Consider the following 21,217-nt stretch of genomic DNA (forward strand, 5'->3'; position numbering starts at 1 on the left):
TAGGTGCGGAGCCACCACCAAGGATGGCAGCTAATGTGGGCCTCCATGCCTCAAGGTGGCTCCTTGGGCCATGCTGGCTTTCTGGGCCCTGAGAAGTTGTCTCCTACAGGCAGAAGAGGGAGCTAGCTCCTTTTGCCATGCCCCATGCCACCTGTCAGGAGTCCTAGAAAGTGTCTTGCTAGTTTTACAACTACCATCTTCCTTTTAACACTGAACATTCCAGATTAACAAAACAAGAAAAATAAAGTATCACAATGTGTCTGAAAACATGGTTCATCCAACCCTGAATTCTGGCTGTAACAAAGACACCAAGGGATCTGTTACAGAACGACACAGTTCCCCCTGGTTCCACTGCTGCAAGTTACACACATTCCCTAAAATCCTCTCACTTACTTCAGCTTTTAATTTTGATTAACAGCTATGATTTTTTAATGCTTTTATATTTTTAGCTTAAGTCATCTTCTCTTAGGAGTGTCAGTTCTATAAATGTGCTTCCTTCTACGTGAACTGTTGTTATTTACCATATCATTACCTCCAAATGTTCATCTCCTTTGAGAAGTTGATTCTTGACCTCCACAATGAGAAGGACTAGTCTCCACAATGAGAAGGACTAGTCTTGACAGTGGCTCCTCAGTTTGGCCACCGCCTCCCCCTTGATTTCCTTCCTTAATGTCTTACCTGCCTATTACTTTTAAAAGCATCTGGGCGGGGCGTGGTGGCTCCCACCTGTAATCCCAGCACTTTGGGAGGCCAAGGCGGGCAAAGATCACGAGGTGGAGTTCAAGAACAGCCTGGCCAACATGGCAAAACCCCGTCTCTACTTAAAATACAAAAATTAGCCAGGCATGGTAGTGGGCACCTGTAATCCCAGCTACTCAGGAGGCTGAGGCAGAAGAATCACTTGAACCCAGGAGGCGGAGGCTGCAGTAGCCGAGATTGTGCCGTTGCACTCCAGCCTGGGCAACAAGAGCAAGACTCCATCTCAAAACAACAACAATGACAACAAAACAAAAAACAAGCAACAACAACGAAAAAAGCATCTGAAGTTGCACAGGACTTCACATAACCATTTTGGTGCGTCAGTCGGCTTAGGATTTAGATAACAGCTTTCCAAACAAAGGGTTGGTATGAGCTGGGAGGGTGGGAGCAGGGAAATCCAAAGAGGAGGAGAAATGCTACTTGTGGACAGAATCAAAATATCTTGACGCCACATATTTGTCCCTGCTCCTAAAGTGACTCATTCAAGATGACACAAAAGGAAATCAGTACTGAAATGGGCCAAGAAAAGGCCTACATCAGACTCAGGACTGAGGAACGCAACTTAGTGGCTCAAAGTTGGGAAAGGGAAGAGAAAAAACGATGTGTGTGATGTAAGATAAAGGATACAAAAGCTAGAGCAGGCCATCAGTAGCTCTTCTCACTAGTGCTATCACTAAATAGTCATCTTAGAAAGCCACACTATTAGGGTTTTTTCCTCAATTTGTAAAGTTGATCCTAATAAGTAATGAAGTGATACACTTTATTTAAGATTATCATGACTCTGGAATGCATTTCAAACCTTTGTAAGGTCACACTTCAAAAACATAAGCAATCCTGAGTTAGTGATCAAACATTCCACGAAGTTGGTAAGCTGTTCTTTGTATAAAAAGCTATTTAAATCTGATTACTTCATTCTGTAGTTTTGCATTTGTTTGCTTGGTGTCCTCCAAGGAGGCCAGAGTCTCAGTCTTCTCTTTGGTCATCTGTTCCATTATCTGCATGGCATCTTCCGCTGTTTGAGCAGCCTAAATACAAGGAAACACTGTGAGAAATGAGGACACCCCTTGCCAACACCGTTAGGTGAGGATCGGGCTGTGCCGTTCAGGCAGCACTCAGTGTCTGTGTGGGTAAGGGAGGCACACAGAGAGGGTGAATCAGTCACCAATCCAGTGCTGAAACAGACAGACCAGGACAGGAAAGGTCTTCACTCTAGAGTAGAATATACAGACTCTTTCCTGCCATTTTTCAATGTCAATTATTACGCAATTTCCATGTTTTCAGAACCTCTAAACATACATCTTCCAATGAAAGTTCCAAATGACACTGGCAAGCATGCTCCCTTCATTCTGACTTAAGTTTGAGAGACTGTTCGGAGGTAACAATGAATAACATCCTAATATAGCTGAATTTCTTGGAATCATATTTTTTATTATAAGTTTAAAATACTATCCTTGCTATTTCAAATCTGGGGCTTTTAAAGTCACTCAAATTTAGGCTGAGAATTTTTCAAATAAATATAAAAATTATTTGGGCACTTCTAACATGAGGCTCAAGTGTTTAATGAGAAGTATTTAATGCAAGTTGTGGGTAATGAATAAAAACATGGCTGTGAATAAAAAGATGTATATGGAGACAAATTCTTAGCTGCTATCAAAATTAATTATAAAAAGTGAGATATAGGCCGGGCGCAGTGGCACACGCCTGTAACCCCAGCACTTTGGGAGGCCGAGGCTGGCAGATCACGAGGTCAAGAGACTGAGACCATCCTGACCAACATGGTGAAATCCCATCTCTACTAAAAATACAAAAAACTAGCTGGCCGTGGTGGCGGGCGCCTGTAGCCCCAGTTACTCAGGAGGCTGAGGCAGGAGAATGGCGTGAACCTGGGAGGTGGAGGTTGCAGTGAGCCAAGATTGCACCACTGCACTCCAGCTTGGCAACACAGCCAGACTCCGTCTCAAAAAAAAAAAAAAGTTAGATATGAAAATAAATGAAAATATAGCTAGGCGTGGTGGCATGTGCCTATGGTCCCAGCTACTCAGGGGGCTGAGACAGGAGGATTGCTTGAGCCCAGGAGGTTGAGAGCAGCCTGGGCAACACAGCAAGATTCCCACCTCTAAAAAAATAAATAAACAGGCCACACACAGTGGCTCATGCCTGTAATCCTAGCACTTTGGGAGGCCAAAGCAGGTGGATCACAAGGTCAGGAGTTTGAGACTAGCCTGGCCAATATGGTGAAACCAAGTCCCTACTAAAAATACAAAGCTTGGCCAGGTGTGGCAGCACGCACCCGTAGTCCCAGCTACTCAAGAGGGTGAGGCAGGAGAATCGCGTGAACCCGGGAGGCAGAGGTTGCAGTGAGCCAAGGTCACACCACTGTACTCTGTACTCCAGCCTGGGTGACAGAGCGAGATTTTCTTTTTTTTTTGAGACGGAGTCTCACTCTGTCACCAGGCTGGAGTACAGTGGTGCAATCTCAGCTCACTGCAACCTCCACCTCCCGGGTTAGAGTGATTCTCCTGCCTCAGCCTCCCGAGCAGCTGGAACTACAGGCCCACACCACCACACCCTGCTAATTTTTGTATTTTTAGTAGAGACGGGGTTTCACCACGTTGGCCAGGATGGTCTTCATCTCCTGATCTCATGATCCACCTGCGACAGCCTCCCAAAGTGCTGGGATTACAGGCGTGAGCCACTGCACCCAGCGAGACTCTGTCTTAAAAAATAAATAAATAAATAAATAAATAAATAAATAAATAAATAAATAAATTTCTTTTAGGCACTTGTTTATAATTTGTTGGTCTAATAAAGTTTATGAAAATTCTGCAATTTTCCCTATCCAATTATCAGCCATGAAGATTTTAATGGAATCTTCCAACTCCAAATGGATAGACACAATGAAAGAGTTAAAAGCCAAACAGAAGACCCTATATTTCAATATGCGCCAATTTATTGCTTTTTTTTTTGAGACAGATTTTTTCCCTCTTGTTGCCCAGGCTGGAGTGCAATGGCATAACCTCGGCTCACTGCAACCTCCATCTCCTGGATTCAAGTGATTCTACTGCCTCAGCCTCCTGAGTAGCTGGGATTATAAGTGCACGCCGCCACGCCTGGCGAATTTTTGTATTTTTAGTAAAGACGGGGTTTCACCATGTTGGTTAGGCTGGTCTTGACCTCCTGACCTCAGATGATCCACCCGCCTCAGCCTCTGTGAGCCACCACGCCCGGCTGCTTTTTTTTTTTTTAAGATGGGGTCTTGCTCTGTCACCCAGACTGGAGTGCAATGGCATGATCTCGGTTTCCTGCAACTTCTGCCTCCTGGGCTCAAGCAATCCTCCCATCTCAGCCTCCTGAGTAGCTGGGACTACAGGCATGTGTCACCACGCCCAGCTAATTTTTGCATTTTTTGTAGAGACAGGGTTTTGCCATGTTGTCCAGGCTAGTCTCAAACTCCTGGACAGAAGCCATCTGTCTACCTCAGCCTCCCAAAGTGCTGGGATTACAGGCGTGAGCCACTGTGCCCGGCCTTATTTCACTATTGCTCTTAAGCCTTTAAGAAACCACAGTTAGCTTTTTCACAGAGTTTCTCCTTAAATTAAAAAATAAATCCTTTTTATTCACAGTTTGCAATTTTTTCAAATGGGGAGAGACTACTACAGTGAGATACTTAGTAAAGAATCCCCCTTTCAGACTGTAACGAACAGCTTGAGACATATAAGCAACTGACTTAATGAGGTGGATTTCCATAAGCAGAAATGAAGAAAGATGACCTACACCACTTGAGTTAGTGCACAGTGTTAGTAAACAGTCTGGGTGCTCAATACTTGACCCCTCTCACTTTACCGTAAATGACTGAAGAGTCTCGAGCTCTCTAATTTTAAGAGTAAGCTTGTTCTTGTCCTTCCTCAAAGTACGGTTTTCATTTTGAGATTCTAGGAGATTGGCTGAAATATGGCTGTTGGTTTTGGCCAACTGGCTGATCTCTTTCTGAAGGATGAAGTAGCTTTCTGCCAGCATTTCCTTCTCCTTCAGGAGCTCATCCTTTTCCAGCATCATTTCACTCTTCTCAGCCAGGAGGTTCTGGTTGTCTTGCATCACCTGGGCTTTTTCGGCCAGGGTCACCTCATGGTTCAGCTGAAGGTCATCCAGAATCTTGGTGAGGCAGCTGTGCAGTTCCTGCAGTTCTGCCTTGGATTTGGACAAGGCAGCAAAATCACTTTTCAGAGTCTTTATATGGGCAGCAAGTTGAGCTGCTTCTGCAGTCAACAGTTCCTTCTCCTCAATTATCTCTGCCACTTCTTGCTCCGATTTGGTCTTCTCTTGAAGTAGCACAAACTTCTCGGACTGCAACTCCTCGGTACACACTCTTAACTCCTCCACCTCCTGCTCCAGGAGCACCATCCTCCCGTGAAGTTGATTGTTTTCGTACAAGGATGACTCTTTCTCCTTTGCTCTGGCTTCCTGTTCCAGGATTAAGGACTGCTGCACTTCCTGGATCTCCTCACTTAATTTCTGACACTCTTCTTGCAGGTTCAAGCTATCTCTCAGCAAAATGTTCTTCTCGGAACAACACGTGTTAAGTTCAGCATCCAAATTCTCCTTTGCTTGCAATATGTGAGTGTGTTCTTTTTCCAGATTCTTTTTGGCATTTTGAGCCTCTTTCAGCATCAAAGAGAGGTCGCACTTGCTGGCCACTAGTTCTTGGTTTTCGTTTTTTCTCTCTTGAAGCTCCTTCTTCAGAGCGTCAATATTACCGAGGAGTTTCATATTCTCTTGCACAATTATCCTTCTGTTTGCAGACTCTTGATCACATTGCCTTTTGAGGTCTCCTATGGCTTTGATGGAATTCTCTCTCTCTGCAAGTAAAACTCCATTTTGGGTTTCCAGTGCGGATTTTTCTTTCAAGAGACTATCCTGATGCTTTTTAAGTTTAGTCATTTTCTGAGAAGCCATCTCCTTCTCGGAAGTCAGGTAAGTGATCTTCTCATTCAGGCTCATCTCAGTATGGGCAGCCTCTTCTGAGCATTTGTGGAGTTTTTCAGTGATGATTCTATTTTCACTTAAAAGTTCTTCTTTCTCAGCCAAGAGCCTTCTCTCAGAGGCAGCCAAGGTTTCTTTCTCATGCAGAAGCTGGATGCACTCAGAGTCTGTGACTGCCCGCCTGGCCTTAATTTCCTCCAAGAGCTTCGTGAGGCTTGTGTTTGTGGCCTGGAGTTGCATGGTCTCCAGCTCTGCCTTCCTCAGGGCCTTGCTGGCATCATCCAGCTGTGCGCGGAGCCCACTGGCTTCTGAGCGGAGCAGCTGTTTGACCTGGAGAGCGGCCTGGAGGCTGGCATTCAGCTTTTCCTGATCGTGCAGCAGCATGTCCGTCTCTAACTGCAGATCTCTGTTGTTCTGAAGAGCATTATCTCGTTCCACCTTTAAGGCTATGCACGTGTTATCGAGATTGGACAGTTTCTCTAAAGCTGACTTTTTCTCAGCTGTGAGATCTTCAATGTCCTGTACCAAAGCTTTCTGATCTTTGACTAGCTCCTCATAAGAGCTCTGCAGCTTCTGAATGATGTCATCCTTATCTTTGGCCAAGATGAAGTTTTCGGTAATAAGTTTCTTGATCTGGTCTGCCAGGTGATCTCTTTCTTCCTGGTCCTTCTCAGTCTTGGCAATCAAAGCATCTTTGCTGAGCTGGAGCTCTTCGATGAGCGTCTGCATGCTCACCTTGGAAGCTTGCAAAGAGTCATTCTCCATATTGATCTTCAAGAGTTCTTCCTGTGCAACATTGATTTCTTTAAGCAATTTCTCTCTCTCAACAGCCAAAACTTCTTTATTGAGATGTTCCTGCTCATAATGCTTTTCAGCATCTTGCTTTTCTTCTAAGAATTTCTCCTTTTCTAAATTAAGAGTTTCATTCACTGACCACAGTTTCTGCTGGTCTCCCTGAAGTAAAGCTATTTTGGCCTCCAATTCTACAAGCTTGGATAAAAGTGAACCGTTTTCTAACTTTAAATCATTTCCCTCCTGCGAAAGAAGCTGCTTCTCTGATTTCAGACCCCTCAGCTCTTCTGACATTAGTTCAATTTCTTTTTTGGCTGATGTTAACAAATAAGTTAGCGACTACAGAAACAAAAGATGGAAAGAATGGAAACAAAAATGAAATCAAGCAGACAAATGCAAGCCCAAATAACTTAATGTAACCTAAATGATAAAACCTTTACAATTTCTACAATAAACTTTATAGAAACTATCTGAATAACAAGGGAAAGAAACTAAACAGAGCCCATAAAAAGATAAGTCAAAAGTAGCTTTGCAAAGTGCTTCTTTATCTGTTAGCTTATTTTATCTTTGAAACAACTTGTGAAATTATTCCCAGTAGCTACCTAGAAGACAAAAACAGTAGCTTGATTTTAATATCAGGGCAAAAGATTCTTTCTTGCCATTCCAATTATCGAATTACTTTGAATACAGAAAGGATTCATAGAAGAATTTTTTAAAATACAATTAAAAGAAGTACAAAAAGTCAGTACATTTTAATAAAAAAAGGAGGGGCATAACAAGGGAAAATAAACTATTGCCTTCCAAACTCACCGCAGGACCTTACTTAAGGACAGCCACTGGGCTGAGAGTGATTTAGTCCTAATATCACATATAACTTAAAAACTACAGCCTAATTTCTAGGCTTTGGTGACTGAAATGAATAGATTTTTTTTTAATTTACTGAATTATAATTTGACCACAGTGTCTATAACAGTGCTGTCCAGAATTTTCTACAATGATATAAATTTTTTTTTTTTGAGACTGAGTCTCGCTGTATTGCCCAGGCTGGAGTGCAGTGGTGCAATCTCAGCTCACTGCAACCTCCGCCTCTGGGTTCAAGCCATTCTCATGCCATAGCCTCTCGGGTAGCTGGGATTACAGGGCTCCGCCACCACGCCCGGCTAATTTTTGTATTTTTAGTAGAGACAGGGTTTCACCATGTTGGCCAGGCTGGTCTCAAACTCCTGACCCCAAGTGATCCACCCACCTAGGCCTCCCAAAGTGCTGGGATTACAGGCATTAGCCACCATGCCCGGCTGATATAAATGTTCTTATTTGCAGTCCCATCATGGTGACCTTATGACTACTGAGCACCTGAAATGTGGTGAGTACAACTGAGGAGCTAAATTTTTAATTAAAATGTAACAAATTTAAATTTATTTATTTATTTTTTGGAGAGAGTCTCACTCTGTGGCCCAGGCTGGAAGGAAATGGCGCGATCTCAGCTCACTGCAACCTCTGCCTCCCAGGTTCAAGTGATCCTCTTTTAAGCATATATAAAAATAGAGAAAATAATGTAGACCGCATATATTTCCATATTAAGGTTTTTATTTTTATTTATTTTTTGAGACAGAGTCTCACTCTGTCACCTAGGCCAGAGTGTGGTGGCACCATCTCAGCTCACTGCAGCCTCCACCTCCCAGGCTCAAGGGATTCTCCTGTCTCAGCCTCCTGAGTAGCTGGGACTACAGGTGCATGCCACCACGCCCGATTAATTTTTTGTATTTTTAGTAGAGACAGGGTCTCATGATGTTGCCCAGGGTGGTCTCTAACTCCTGAGCTCAGGCAATCCGCTCACTTCGGCCTCCCAAAGTGCTAGGATTACAGGTGTAAGCCACCAGAACTGGCTACAAATTTAAACTTGAATGGCCTCACATGGCTGGTGGCTACTGTATTAGGCAGCACAGCTATAGCCCACTGGCTCTTAAAAGTAGGGAATAAGGAGGCTTCATGGGCTCCCTGAACCTTGTTGAGTGCACACATAAACTTTCCTGAAAAAATATCTGTAGATTTCATTAGATTTTTCCAAAGAGTCTGGGACTGATTAAGATCCACTGAAATCAGATACCAGACAACTTTGGAGGGGAACAGTCCTGGCATTTTAACTCAGTGACCCTTGCACAAAACCAACCAACAAAATTAGTGAGAATGGCCAGGAATGATGGCTCACACCTTGGGACGCTGAGACAGGTGAATCACTTGCATCCAGGGGTTCGACACCAGCCTGAGCAACATAGCGAGACTCTGTCTCTACAAAAAAAATTTAAAATTAGCCAGGTGTAGTGGCACGTGCCTTTAGTCTCAGCCACTTGGGAAGCTGAGGCAGGGGGATCACTTGAGCCCGAGAGGCTGAGGGTGCAGTGAGCCATGATTGTGCCAGTGCACTCAGCCTGGGTGACAAAGTGAGACCTTGTCTCAAAAAACAAAGGAAAACCGAGGAGACCTTGTATCAGCTTCTTCCATGCTGTGGTTTGCTCAGGCTGCAACATTTTATTTATTTATTTATTTATTTATTTATTTATTTTTTATTTTTTTTTTTTGAGACGGAGTCTCGCTCTGTCACCCAGGCTGGAGTGCAGTGGCCGGATCTCAGCTCACTGCAAGCTCCGCCTCCCGGGTTTACGCCATTCTTCTGGCTCAGCCTCCCGAGTAGCTGGGACTACAGGCGCCCGCCACCTCGCCCGACTAGTTTTTGTATTTTTTAGTAGAGACGGGGTTTCACCGTGTTAGCCAGGATGGTCTTGATCTCCTGACCTCGTGATTTGCCCGTCTCGGCCTCCCAAAGTGCTGGGATTACAGGCTTGAGCCACCGCGCCCGGCTAGGCTGCAACATTTTAAAGGAAATACAAAAAAAAAAAAAAAAAACCTGAAGTCTGCACAGATAAACCACAAAGACAAAAGATTTGGGAATTGTATCTAGTGTTAAATGGCTCATAAAACTGGAGGTATTTCACAGAAAGAAGAGAAATCCTCAACTATCAGCATGTAGAAGAGGGAGAATATGGGCCTCCCAGATGACATGCACGGCGCACACACACCATGGCACGTCCACTTAGTTAGCAAGAGGCTTTTCATGAGATTGGTTTCAGTCCTATATATGCTCTTTTATCATTTCTTTCTACTAAACTCCCATAACACATTAAAAATAAATAAAGATGAATATTTACTTTCCTTTGAGTAATAAAAGGTTAAATAGTGGGAAGGCTGAACTTCGTGAAGTTACCAGAGTCACAAAATATACTGGTCAGGCCAGGCACGGAGGCTCACACCTGTAATCCCAACACTTTAAGAGGCCAAGATGGGAGGATTGCTTGAGCCCAGGAGTTCAAGACCAGCCTGGGCAACATAGCAAGACCCCACTCTCTACAAAAAAAGAAAAAGTAAAAAATATATATTGGGCACAGATACAATCCTGAAACCATAAAATGAAATCCAACATATCAAGTTCTGCTCTATCTACTAACAGGGTGTTTCCTCCCTGCCCTTGAATCCAGCTTCCTCATCAATAAGCTCACGGTACCTTCCTGGGGACACACAAAAGCCCTCTGTGGAGTTCTCAGTTCTAACTCTTCCTGGAAGAGCTCTGTTCCTCCAACCAGGCTCTCTCTAGTCCTGATTCCTTGCTTGCTTGCTTCATGTGACCTCTGCCTCTTGCTTTACTGCAATGTCTCTCCTAACCCTAGTGCAAGGCGGCAACAAGCATGGCCAGTATTAGAGGAACAAGCAGGCAAGCAGAGCTCAGGCAATGGAAGAACCTTTGTGATGGCTGGGAAACAAGCAGCACGGGGGTGACAGCTACACACTCCATTCCAGGAAAGACCGGCCGCCATCACCGTCCCTGAGAAGGAATGGCAGCTGGCACAAAACACTTGAAGCCATAGGAAACGTAACGTACCACCCACGCACTCAGAAGGGTAACGTTTGTAGAGGCCATCGTAACTTGTCCCACTGGATGCTGCTTTCTAAGAACCCTTCCTGCCTTGACACAGAGCTCAGGCAAGCTACAGCACAAGGAAATTCTCTCGCATCACGTACTTTGGCTTTGTCGGCTTGCTTTCTCAGCTCCTCCAGCTCCTGCAGCAAGCCACTGTTCTCCTCCCGTGCGCCCTTCAGCTTGTCCTCTGTGTCCAGCAGCGTCTTCCGGAGGTTCTGCAGGATTTCTTCATGCTTGGTCTTTGTCTCAGAAGTGGCCTTCTCATACCCGGCTTTCAGCTCCTGACACTGGTTGTGGCTCGTTTCCATCTTCTTTTCCTGCAGAGACCCCGAGTGAGGGAATCAGTCATCTGCCCATGTGTGTACCACCCCTTGCCTTCCTTTCCAGCCAACAGACCCACTGAGTCTCTCCTTACCAGGTCTGACAATTTCCTCTCCAATTCTTTCTTTTCTTCCTCATGCTTTTCAGCTGCTTCTTGCTGGCTCTGTTCAGCTTTGAGAGTCATGTCCTCAATACTTTTTTGCAGAAAACTTGCATTTTCATTAGCCTTTGTAAGTTTTAGCTGTAATTCTTCTACATATCTAGAAAAAGTTTCAACATAAGGTGTCAATTTTTCATAAGAATGTTTTAAATTTAAGAGTTATATTAAAATATACTACTAATAACAACTGTAGTAATTATTTTTAAAAGTTATGTGTAATTAATAACATCTGAACTAGGCAAGAAATTTTAAAATGCTTTGCCTAATCATTTTACCAATTATGACAGTTACAAATACATTATTTACAGTAACAACTACTATAATTGTGAAGGTTTACTATGTCAATAATTTAAAAAGGAAAAATGAGTGAAAAATAAACTTATAGGCCGGGCACGGTGGCTCACGCCTGTAATCCCAGCACTTTGGGAGGCCGAGGCGGGCGGATCACAAGGTCAGGAGATCGAGACCACGGTGAAACCCCGTCTCTACTAAAAATACAAAAAATTAGCCGGGCGCGGTTGTGGGCGCCTGTAGTCCCAGCTACTCGGGAGGCTGAGGCAGGAGAATGGCGTGAACCCGGGAGGCGGAGCTTGCAGTGAGCCGAGATCGCGCCACTGCACTCCAGCCTGGGCGACACAGCGAGACTCCGTCTCAAAAAAAAAAAAAAAAAAAAAAAAAAAAAAAAAAAAAAAAAAAGAAAAATAAACTTATTAAAGGAAATGAGGCCAGGTATGGTGGCTTATGACTATAATACCAGTGACCTGGGAGACCAAGATGAGATCACTTAAGTTCAGGAGTTCGAGACCAGCCTGGTCAACATTGCGAAACCCCGTCTCTACTAAAAATACAAAAATTAGCTGGGTGTGGTGACGCATCCCTGTAATCCCAGTTACTCAGGAGGCTGAGGCAGCAGAACTGCTTGAGCCCAGCAGAAAGAGGTTGCAGTGAGCCAAGATCGCGTCACTGCAGTCCAGGCTGGGCAACAAAGCAAGACTCCATCTCAATTGAAAATAAATAAAGGAGGTCAGGTGCGGTGGCTCATGCCTGTAATCCCAGTACTTTGGGAGGCCAAGGTGGGTGGATCATGAGGTCAGAAGATCGAGACCATCTTGGCTAACATGGTGAAACCCCATCTCTACCAAAAATACAACAAATTAGCCAGGCGTGGTGGCGGGCGCCTGTAGTCCCAGCTACTCGGGAGGCTGAGGCAGGAGAATGGCATGAACCTGGGAAGTGGAGCTTGCAGTGAGCCGAAATCACGCCACTGCACTCCAGCCTGGCCGACAGAGCGAGACTTTGTCTCAAAAAATAAATAAAATAAAATAAAATAAAATAAAGGAAATGAGTATTTTTAAATTTTAGCAGACTAGATAACCAAAAATTCATTCTAGTGCTTCTGGAGGACAGAAGATACAAAAATGACAGTAACTCGAAGTTCTACTTTAAAGAGACTACGTGGTTGAACAAAAACATGTATACAAAACATGGGGGCCAGCACATTGGCTCACGCCTATAATCCCTGCACTTTGGGAGGCCGAGGTGGGCAGATCGCCTGAGGTCGGGAGTTTAAGACCAGCCTGACCAACATGGAGAAACCCCGTCTCTACTAAAAATACAAAATTAGCAGGGCATGGTGGCGCATGCCTATAAACCCAGCTACTCAGGAGGCTGAGGCAGGAGAATCGCTTGAACCTGGGAGGCGGAGGCTGTGGTGAGCCAAGATGGCGCCACTGCACTCCAGCCTGGGCAACAAGAGTGAAACTCCGTCTCAAAAAAAAAAAAAACATGGGACGTTGACCAACAAAACAGACTATCAGATGAATCAGAGATACGAGAGGGAAACTTGGGGGCACTTCTGGTTTTTATATCCACAAAACACCTACAAAAATGGAGCTTTTTGAAGGCACTGAGCCACCACTACCTGGGCAGCAGCACCACCTCAAGGCAAGTTTGACCAAAGTTGCCCAACCAAGGCCTGACCACCACTCAGTGCTGACAGAATTGTGTGAGGGTGAAAGACTGGATGTCTTAATAAATAGAACTTTGCAGGTATTAACACTTTTAAGAAGTAGAAGTCTAATGCCTACAGACTTAATTTATAAATCTTTGCCTTATAAATTTTGATTTTTATATGACAGCTATTAAAAGAAAAAGATCAAAGCAACAAGAATTCCAAATAAAGACAAGAACAGATATTAAGACAGAGGAAACTTCAGCACTGAGGAAGTACAATGCAGTTTTTGTTTTTTGTTTTTTTTTGAGACGGAGTCTTGCACTGTTGCCTGGGCTGGAGTGCAATGGCACAATCTTGGCTCACGGCAACCTCTGTCTCCCGGATTCAAATGATTCTCCTGCCTCAGCCTCCAGAGTAGCTGGGATTACGGGTGCACACCACCACGCTCAGCTATTTTTTTGCATTTTTTTAGTAGAGACAGCGTTTCACTATGTTGGCCAGGTTGTTCTTGAACTCCTGACCTGTGATCCACCCACCTTGGCCTCCCAAAGTGCTGGGATTACAGGCGTGAGCCACTGCGCCCGGCCTACAATGCAGTTATTAAGAGCAGGAGGGGCTCTGGGACCAGACTGCTCAGATCTGAAACCTCAGGCTTCACCCCAGTAAGCCTCAGTTTCCCTCCATTCCTTCCTTTTTATTATTTATCTATTTGTTTATTTATTTTGAGACAGAGTTTTGCTCTTGTTGCCCAGGCTGGAGTGCAATGGCACAATCTCGGCTCACCACAACCTCCGCCTCGCAGGTTCAAGTGATTCTCCTGCCTCAGCCTCCTGAGTAGCTGGGATTACAGGAATGCACCACCACATCTGCCTAATTTTGTATCTTTAATAGAGATGGGGTTTCTCCATGTTGGTCAGGCTGGTCTTGAACTCCTGACCTCAGGTGATCTGCCTACCTCGGCCTCCCAAAGTGCAGGGATTACAGGCATGAGCCACAGCGCCTGGCCTTATTTATTTTTTTTTTGAGACAGAGTCTAGCTCTGTTGCCAAGGCTGGAGTGCAGCAGCATGATCCTGGCTCACTGCAACCTCCGCCTCCTGGGTTCAAGTGATTCTCCTGCCTCAGCCTCCCAAGTAGCTGAAATTATGGGCGCACACCACCATGCCTGGCTAATTTTTGTATTTTTAGTAGTGATAGGGTTTCACCATGTTGGCCCAGCTGGTCTCGAACTGGTGACCTCAGGCAATCTGCCTGCCTCAGCCTCCCAAAGTGCTGGGATTACAGGCGTGAGCCATCATCTCTGGCCTCTTTTTCTTTTAAATGGGAATAATACTAAACTCACCTCATAGGATAATAAGAATTAGAAAGCTGTTAGCACAGTGCATGGCCCTTAGTAATAGGTAATATGTGTTTCCTATTAAAATAAGTTCAGGCCAGGTACAGTGGGGCTCATGCCCGTAATTCCAGCACTTTGGGAGGTCAAGGCAGCCAGATCGCCTGAGGTCAGGAGTTTGAGACCCCCCTGGCCAACGTGGTGAAACCTTATCTCTACAATAAACACAAAAATCAGCAGGGCATGGTGGCATGTGCCTGTAGTCCCAGCTACTCAGGAAGCTTAGGCAGGAGAATCGCTTGAACCTGGGAGGTGGAGGCTGCAGTGAGCCGAGATCACGCCACTGCATTCCAGCCTGGGCAACAGAGTGAGACTCTATCTCAAAAAAAAAAAAAGTTAAAAATATTTTTAAAGGCTGGGCACAGTGGCTCACGCCTGTAATCCCAGCACTTTGGGAGGCCGAGGCAAGCAGATCACCTGAGGTCAGGAGTTCGAGACCAGCCTGACCAACATGGAGAAACCCCGTCTCTACTAAAAATACAAAATTAGCCTGGCGTGATGGTGCAAGCCTGTAATCCCAGCTAGTTGGGAGACTGAGGCAGGAGAATCACTTGAACCCAGGAGGCAGAGGTTGCAGTGAGCTGAGATAGCACCAAGCTGAGATCACGCCACTGTACTCCAGCCTGGGCAAGAAAAGTAAAATTCCATCTCAAAGAAAAAAAAAAAAAAAAAAAAAAAATATATATATATATATATATATATATATATATATACACACACACACACCTTTTCTTTTTTCTTCTTTCAAGATGGAGTCTCGCTCTGTTGCCCAGGCTAGAGTGCAGTGGCACAATCTTGGCTCAATGCAACCTCCACCTCCTGGGTTTCAAGTGATTCTCTCATCTCAGCCTCCTGAGTAGCACATACCACCACATCTGGCTAACTTTTGTATTTTCAGTAGAGACAAGGTTTCGCCATGTTGGCCAGGTTGGCCTCAAACTCCTGACCTCAAGTGATCCGCCTGCCTCGGCCTCTCAAAATGCTGGGATTACAGGCATGAGCCACTGTGTCCGGCCTTCTTATCTTTTCTTTACAAGTCACCAGAAGCTCTACAAATAATATTGTATTCCTTAATTCTGTTGTTCTTGACAAGTAAGATAGGTAAAACCCATTTTAGAAGGTTAAATAGTTGATTCAAGGACACAATGAGGTAACAACAGAAAGGAACAGAGACGGGGAACTTGAAAACGTAACAATCCTAAACATTTTCTCTCCCCTCCCATCTATAGCTTGCCGCAGAGCCTAACTGAAGGTGGGCACTCTTTTCAACAGTCACATATACCTTTCTTTCAGACGTAACTCATCGTTCATTTTCGTCAGCTGAGAAGAGTTATCCCCTGACATCTTCATTATTTCTGCAATGTCATTTTCCAGTTTTTCCTTCGCCTTTATCAGCTGCTCTTCTCTCTCATCTTTCTCTCTAAATTTTGCCTCCATCTCTAAATATATAGAGAAAAAAAGAATGGCACGGCTGTGTTATAATCAACAAAAACTGACTGAGCATATCCTTGCTCTTGTAGTATTTTCACATAGCAATCCTTGTCCTCATAAAAATCACATTCTAATGAAGAAGGCAGACAATAAGCAAGATAAAGAAAATAAATTGGTCAGGCGCGGTGGCTCACGCCTGTAATCCCAGCACTTTGGGAGGCCGAGGCGGGCAGATCACAAGGTTAGGAGATCAAGACCATCCTGGCTAACATGGTGAAACCACATCTCTACTAAAAATACAAGAAATTAGCCAGGCGTGGTGGCGGGTGCCTGTAGTCCCAGCTACTTGGGAGGCTGAGGCGAGAGAATGGTGTGAACCCGGAAGGTGGAGCTTGCAGTGAGCCGAGATCGCGCCACTGCACTCCAGCCTGGGCCACAGAGCGAGACTCTGTCTGGAAAAAAAAAAAAAAAGAAAAAGAAAAAGAAAAAAAGAAAATAAATCATATAATTAATAGTGGTAAGTTCTAAGAGGAAGAAAAATAAATGCAGGGAAAGGAGCTGGGAAGGAGGTTAGACTCTCAGATGGGGCTTCCCTGACATTTCAGAGAAAACCTGAAGGAAGTGAGGGAACAGGGAAAAGCAAGTGCACAGGCTCTGAGAAAGGAACACCCACCACGTCCAAGCACCGCAAGGAGGCTGAAGTGGTTGGAGTGGAATGAACAGGGGAAGGGGGTCCCAGATGAAATCCAAGAGGTAATAGGGCCTGATCGTGGTAAGGACCACGGCTTTCCCTGAGTGGGATGAGAGCCGCTGGACGACCTTGAGGAGAGAAGCGACATGATCTAAGTTCATATTAAAAAGATTGCTCTGGCTGCTGTGTTGAGAACAGACTGAAGCTGGCACAGGCAGCAGCAGTGAGCCCTGGTGGTCAGCTGTCAGGGTAGCTCAGATGAAAGATGGCTGTTGGCCTGGAGCAAGTATAGCAGTGGGAGTGGTAAGATGTGGTAGATTCTGGCTCTTGTCAAAACAGAGCAAAGAGGATTTGCTGGAGGTTACAGATCTCGAACAAGTATTTCATCACATTGTTATATCACCATAACGAGTGAAGAGGCTACGCTTGAATAGTACATTTGTTATGTAACATACTACAACTGTCTCAAACACGGGAAAGCCTACTGTATTTAATGTTTCGTCACCAGAGATGTCGTCTTACCTGCTAAGTTTTCTCTCAGCTTCTCCAAGTCAGAAGACAGCATGTTAAACTGTTCCTCCTTTTGGTGTAACTTATTTACAGTTTCTATTTAGGATAAAGTTAGAAGTTTAATATGTTTCATGTTTAATAAGCTATCTGGAGCTTGGCTGTCTTACAACCCAATCAAATATTATGCTCAAAAGATCTGAGAACACAGGAATACTAAAAAGTCCCCTTACAAATCACACAGCTGTGCACAGCCTAAAAGAAGCAGGTCTGCTGCTGTCTCTGGCCTCCCCGAATCTGTACTTTCGGCCCGCATCAGGCCCTTTCCACTCATCTCTTTCCTTCTTCCAATTAAAACTCAATAAAGCTATCAATGATGAGAGCATAAATAACTCTCTTCCCAGGAATACTTACATTTTAATACGGAACAAGCCTTAAGCTAAAAGAAGAAAAAACTGGGAGTCTGAGGCTTCAGGAAACCAATGGAAGCCAGTCTTTCTGAGCACGGCAGGAACTTCCAGGGGAGTGAAATGAGGCTACGGGCAGTGTCTACTCTGTGCACTCCACAGGCCAGCTCCAGTTTGAAAGAATAATGTTCTTTAAAGCAATCTGCACATGCTCTAGTAAGACATACCTTGCATGCTTCTCTGAACAGAGACTGCCTCCTCTGAAGCTTCAGCAAACTTTTCTTTCTAAAGAAAAAGAATTGGAGATTCTGAACAGAAAGATTTCAAATTGTGAAGACAAGAAGTTTCTATCGATTATAATTACAATACTATCTACTTTTTGTTGCTGGCCTTGTTTTATTAAAACTAATATACTTCAAACATATGATACCAATTACTACCACATGTGGGTCATACACACGTGCATGTATACACACAAAAGACTACAGTCTGCATGTGTGTGTGTGCACACGTGGGAAGGCAGGTGTACCTGCATGCCGATGTAGGCACGTTCATACTTAGGTTAAGTACATGCACGTGCGTGTATACACAGGGTGCATGTGTATGCTTCATGTTGCCACCCCTCAAACAGCAGACCTTCTCTTCAGAAACCTGCCTGAGATGGTGAACAGAGCTCTGAAGTTATTTCTGAGAGTAATCTGAGTCTAATATCTTGAATCTAGGTCTGTGTTGCTACTTTTGAAACTGAAAAGGCCCTTCAGTCACTTACTGTTCAAGGTCTTCTTTTCTAAACATGACTATAGGCCAAGTTAAGAATCACTCTCCTGGTTGTCCTGAGACGAACTTCGAGCTAGCTACATCAAGCAGATTGTGACATGAGGATTTCTAACTAGCTAAGATTATGATAAGATGGCACAGGGGCCACAGTGCATCCAAGCCCTCAGGCTGCCCTCTGTGCCATCCCACAGCCAGACTCAGGGTGTCATGTCTTGTCCTAAGATATACAGAAGGATACTCTAACTTAGGGGGAAAAAAAAAAAAAAGGCAAGGCTTCCTAAAAGCTTTGGGAGGAGGGCAGAGAAGCAATGAACTCAAAACATTTTCTTAAAGGACATCAGGCCGGGTGTGGTGGCTCATGCCTGTAATCCCAGCACTTTGGGAGGCCGAGGCGGGCAGATCACTTGAGTTCAGGAGTTTGAGACCAGCCTGGCCAACATGGAGAAACCCCATCTCTACTAAAAATACAAAAACTAGCCTGTCGTGGTAACAGGCGCCTGTAATCCCAGCTACTCAAGAGGCTGAGGCAGGAGAATCTCTTGAACCTGGGAGGCAGAGGCTGCACTGAGCCGAGATCGTGCCACTGCACTCCAGCCTGGGCAATAGAACAAGACTCTGTCTCAAAAAAAAAAAGAAAGAAAAGAAAAAAAAATCACACGTTTATTCACACTGTTAATAGCACAGAAGTGTAATGAACAGGGAAGAGGGAGGGATGTGGAGGACCTGGAACAGCTGAGCCTGCATGGCACATATGCCTCTTGTCTAGTTTCTCCATAAGCCTCTGGCTTTTCTTTCCATGGCATGTGGATGGGTACCACTGGCACTACTCGTGAGTATCAGCCTTGTTTAAACTCAGGTTTTAAGTGCAGGAGGCAAGTAGGAAGGAACAAAGTTGAGAAAAGGTAAAAAATATATATATGTCATATAACTTGAGATTAAGGTAAAAGACAACATATAAAAGGGAAGGTAATTTTCTGAGGTGGAATAAACTGAGTTAGATTTCTTTGAATTTGTTTAATTAGACAGCAAACATCCTGCCTCGCCAACAGAGGGCGCCAATGGCCCAGGACAGCTGCTGCCCTGATAGGCACAATTGAGGGGCCTTATTCAATATGAAACCTAATTGTTCAATGCATAACTTGGAAGGGCTCTGTCTTTAGTAAAACTAAGTAGTCAGTAACGTTTCAAAGCAGTGTGTTACCAGAGGCGAAGGGATAGATTAAAAAAAAAAAAAAAAAAGTAATACCTACCTCGGTTGTTTAGGTTTGATCTGATTCCCCTCAAAGAACAATATTTATCAGCCAATAACTAATACACTCAAGTTCAATCAACACGTAGAAAGAGAAAGGAAACAGCTGCAATATTTCTTACTGGAGGATTTTTTAAAACAGGAAATGGCCAGAAACCCTGAGATTCAGATTCCCAACAGGTACTTACCAAAATCTGAAGTTCTTTTTCCAAAGTGTCTTTCACTTGACTGACTTCACTCAAATTTTCCTGAAGGTTAGTAAGCTTTAGCTCTCTCCCCTGGAGCTCTCTGGTAATGCTACTAGCCTAACACACAGAGTTACATGGTATGGAAGCAAATGAACAAAAGGAAAACAAAAGAGAATGAGAAGAAAAAAAAAATAAACAAATGTAAAAAAACTTATGAGAAACATAAAACAAAACTGAAAGGAATACAAATTTGGTATTGGTTTTTAATTCTAAGACGTCAACAACTTTTCGAACAATCAGTTCTATGATACGATTTCCTAATGGCTTTCGTTTTTTTGTTGTTGTTGTTGTTTGCCTTTTTGTTTGTTTTGAGACGGAGTCTCGCACTGTTGCCCAGGCTGGAGTGCAGTGGCGCGATCTCGGCTCACTGCAAGGTCCGCCTCCTGGGTTCACGCCATTCTCCTGCCTCAGCCTCCCGAGTAGCTGGGACTACAGGTGACCGCCACCATGCCCAGCTAATTTTTTGTACTTTTAATAGAGATGGGGTTTCACCGTGTTAGCCAGGATGGTTTTTTTGTGTGTTTCTTTTTCTTTTTGAGACAGGGTCTCTCTTCCCTGTCACCCAGGTTGGAGTGCAGTGGTGTGATCATGGCTCACTGCAGCCTTGAACTCCTGGGTTCAAGTGATCCTCCAGCACCAGCCTCCTAGGCAGCTGAGATTATAGGCCCGTGCCACTACAGCTAATGTTTAAAACAATTTTTTACAGATGGGGTCTCTGGCCGGCCTCGGTGGCTAATGCCTGTAATCCCAACATTTTGGGAGGCTGAGGCAGGTGGATCATTTGAGGTCAGAAGTTCAAGACCAGCCTGGCCAATATGAAACCCCGTCTCTACTAAAAATACAAAAATATACCGGGCATGGTGGCATGTGCCTATAATCCCAGCTATGCGGGAGACTGAGGCAGGAGAATTGCTTGAGCCTGTGAAGGAGGCCGAGGTTGTAGTGAGCTGAAACTGCACCACTGCACTCTAGTCTGGGTGACAGAGTGGGACCATGCCTCAAAAACAGAAAGAAAGAAAGAAAGAGAGAGATGGGGTCTCACCATGCTGCCCAGGCTGGTCTCAAACTCCTGGACCCAAGCAATCCTCTTGTTTTAGACTCTCAAAGTGCTGGGATTAGAGGCATGAGCCACTGTGCCCAGCAACTATTTTTAAAGAGTCAAAATAGACTCTTTTTCTATACTTCATTGTAACTTGGAGTATCAGCATGATCTAAAGTAGACGGTGTGGATGCTTACTTTCTAAATGAGCTACTTGAGCAATTTCATTTCCTAGACTTTAAAAACCTTGGCTGGCCACGGTGGCTCACACCTGTAATCCCAGCACTTTGGGAGGCAGAGGTGGGCGAATCACAAGGTCAGGAGATAGAGGCTGGCCAACATGGTGAAACCCCATCTCTACTAAAAACACAAAAAATTAGCCAGGCGTAGTGGCACGCACCTGTAGTCTCAGCTACTCAGGGGGCTGAGGCAGGAGAATCCCTTGAATCTGGGAGGCGGAAGCTGCAGTGAGCCAAGATCACACCACCACACTCCAGCCTGGGCCAAAGAGCAAGATTCTGTCTCAAAAAAAAAAAA

At 44.5% G+C, this 21,217-nt stretch overlaps 1 protein-coding gene across 5 annotated transcripts in view; it reads right to left on the bottom strand.

Moving 5' to 3' along the window:
• Nucleotides 1-21,217, bottom strand: part of CLIP1 (CAP-Gly domain containing linker protein 1) — a 111,013-nt gene that overhangs the window by 48,390 nt on the left and 41,406 nt on the right. For 3 of the 5 annotated variants that reach the window (XM_050747832.1, XM_050747831.1, XM_050747829.1), the window contains 7 exons: nucleotides 19,582-19,698; nucleotides 17,595-17,652; nucleotides 16,976-17,059; nucleotides 15,614-15,770; nucleotides 10,920-11,085; nucleotides 10,606-10,821; nucleotides 1,668-1,784 (listed from right to left, as the gene is read on the bottom strand). In XM_050747832.1, coding sequence (XP_050603789.1) covers nucleotides 1,668-1,784; nucleotides 10,606-10,821; nucleotides 10,920-11,085; nucleotides 15,614-15,770; nucleotides 16,976-17,059; nucleotides 17,595-17,652; nucleotides 19,582-19,698 — 915 coding nt within the window. Of the gene's footprint in view, nucleotides 1-1,667; nucleotides 1,785-4,602; nucleotides 6,871-10,605; nucleotides 10,822-10,919; nucleotides 11,086-15,613; nucleotides 15,771-16,975; nucleotides 17,060-17,594; nucleotides 17,653-19,581; nucleotides 19,699-21,217 lie in introns of all 5 variants that reach the window. The other 2 variants (XM_050747827.1, XM_050747828.1) reach the window with 1 other exon arrangement.

Source organism: Macaca thibetana, chromosome 11 (assembly GCF_024542745.1).
Source record: "Macaca thibetana thibetana isolate TM-01 chromosome 11, ASM2454274v1, whole genome shotgun sequence".
NCBI classification, from domain to species: Eukaryota; Metazoa; Chordata; class Mammalia; order Primates; family Cercopithecidae; genus Macaca; species Macaca thibetana.